At 66.0% G+C, this 2,283-nt stretch overlaps 1 protein-coding gene across 1 annotated transcript; it reads right to left on the reverse strand.

The window, feature by feature from the left end:
- Window positions 1-441: 441 nt before the first annotated feature.
- Window positions 442-2,073, reverse strand: Adra2c (adrenoceptor alpha 2C). The gene has a single exon (XM_026395329.2). The coding sequence runs from the start codon at window positions 2,071-2,073 to the stop codon at window positions 703-705; it is 1,371 nt and encodes a 456-aa protein (XP_026251114.1). The 3' UTR covers window positions 442-702.
- Between the last annotated feature and the right edge of the window lie 210 nt (window positions 2,074-2,283).

Here is a 2,283-nt window from a genome sequence, read left to right on the forward strand (position 1 = left end):
ACATTTTGTTGTAAATAAAGCAGTTTGGTTTTTTTGTTGTTGTTGTTGTTAAAAAAAAGAAAAAGACCCCCTCCTACTCATGCAAGAGGGGAAGCTGACATGTGGAGACCCCCAGAGCCCCCTTCCAAACCTGGGGGTGGGCTAGGCAGTTTGCAGGGCCTGGAGGGTACCCCATGGGCTTAGCGACCGAGGGCTGCACCTGAGGCTTAGATTACAAAGGTTTATTTAGAAAATAGTTTGGTAGTTTGGGACGTTTGCTTTGGGCAAACATTTAAATACTTTCAGTAATCAAAGATTGTTGGTGCCCTCTTCCTCCTCCCCCAGGTCCTGGGGAAGTCAGCCCTTGTTTCGGGAATACTGGATGGTGTGTTGGGGAGGAAGCTCCTTTCTCACCCATTTGAGGGGAGGGGGTTGCATCCAACACTGCAGTCTACAAGTCCACTCACATCAGACCTCGGCAAGGCTCCAGCACCTGGATCCGGCCTGGAGCCCCAGAAGCAGCCCCTGGCTGAGATGGGAAGGCAAAGGGTCTCCCCTTTCTCCCTCTCACTCCCCGGAGGCCCAGCTGTCTCTCTGTCTAGCTTCCGCCCTGCTGCGCCCTCTCTCCCCTGTGCCCTGGAAGCCAGTCCATCCCTGGGTCTCTGGGGAGAAGCCCCCACACCCCGCAGGAGTGATCAGGAGGGCAGGCCCGTCAGCCCCATGTCACTGTCGGAAGCCCCTTCTCCTGCGTCGGAAGAGGATGTGCTTGAAGGAGCGCCGGAAGTCCTGGTTGAAGACCGTGTAGATGACCGGGTTGAGCGAGCTGTTGCAGTAGCCGATCCAGAAGAAGAACTTAAAGAGCGGGTCAGGCAGCTGGCAGGCCTCGCGGCAGATGCCGTACAGACTGTAGCTGAAGAAGAAAGGGAACCAGCAGAGCACGAACACGCCCATGACCACGGCCAGCACGAAGGTGAAACGCTTCTCCCGCGCCTGGGCCACCTTGCGGCGGCAGACGCTGCTGCGCGCCCGTCGCCGGCGCGACAGGAAGAACTCGACGGAGCGCGAGCTGGCGCGCGACAAGCGCCCGCCAGGACCCGGGGACCGGGCTGCCGCCAGGGCGCCCTGGTCAGCAGGCGCGGTCCCGGGCCCCTGCACATCCGCGTCCCCCTCGGCGCCCGCGCGCCGCCGTCCGCCCCGCCGCAGCGCGCCCCGGCGCCGCCGCCTCTCAGCGGCGCTGCTCTCATCTGGCTCCACGTCGGCGCGCGGGGGTGCGCAGTGCCCGTTCTCGCCCGCCGCCGTGCCCAGCCCGTTCTCAGTGGTCGGAGATGCGCCGTCGGGGCCCGCGGGAGCGCGCTTCTCGCTGAGTGTGCGCGTGCGCAGCTTGGCTACCCGGTAAATGCGCGCATAGACCAGGCCCATGATCAGGCAGGGCGCGAAGAAGGAGCCGATGCAGGAGGACAGGATGTACCAGGTCTCGTCGTTGAGGCCGCACTGAGGGTAGGCGGCGCCGTCGGGCTGACGGTAGAAGGAGACCAGCGGTGGGAAGGAGATGACGGCAGAGATGAGCCACACAGCCACGATTGTGGCCTTAACACGGCGAGGCGTGCGCTTCAGGTTGTACTCGACGGCCTGCGTCACTGACCAGTAGCGGTCCAGGCTGATGGCGCACAGGTGCACGATGGACGAGGTGCAGAAGAGCACGTCGAGTGCCAGGTACACACCGCACCACACCTGCCCAAAGTACCAGTAGGCCATGAGCTCATTGGCCAGCGAGAAGGGCATAACCAGCGTGGCCACCAGGATGTCGGCCGAGGCCAGCGACACCAGGAAGAGGTTCTGTGGCGCGCGCAGCGCCCGACTGGTCAGCACGGCGATTACCACCAGCACGTTGCCCACTACGGTGAAGACGATGAGGAAGCCCACCACGGCCGCCAGCCCCGCCACAGCGCCGGCCGAGTACTGGCCTGGCGGCGGCCCCCAGATAGCCCCTGAGGCGTTGACGCCCCCGCCGCTGCCCCCGTCGCCGGCGCCGCTCGCGTTGGGGCCCTCCGCCGCCGCCACCGCCAGCGCAGCCGCCAGCGCCGGGGAAGCCATGGTCCTCCCGCGAGCTACGCGGTCCTGCCAGGAGCCGGGGCGCAGCCGCGGCAGCTCGGGCGCCCCCCAGCCCGGGTCGGCGCCCGCATCGCCGCCTGCTCCTCGGGCGTGCCCGCCGGGAACCGCGGCGCCCTGTAGCCGGCCCTTGGCCGTGGTGGCCCGGCGGGCGGCGCGCCGGAGAGCGTGGCTGCCGGGCTCCCTGCAGCTGCC

Source organism: Urocitellus parryii, chromosome 10, assembly GCF_045843805.1.
Source record: "Urocitellus parryii isolate mUroPar1 chromosome 10, mUroPar1.hap1, whole genome shotgun sequence".
Lineage (NCBI taxonomy): Eukaryota > Metazoa > Chordata > Mammalia > Rodentia > Sciuridae > Urocitellus > Urocitellus parryii.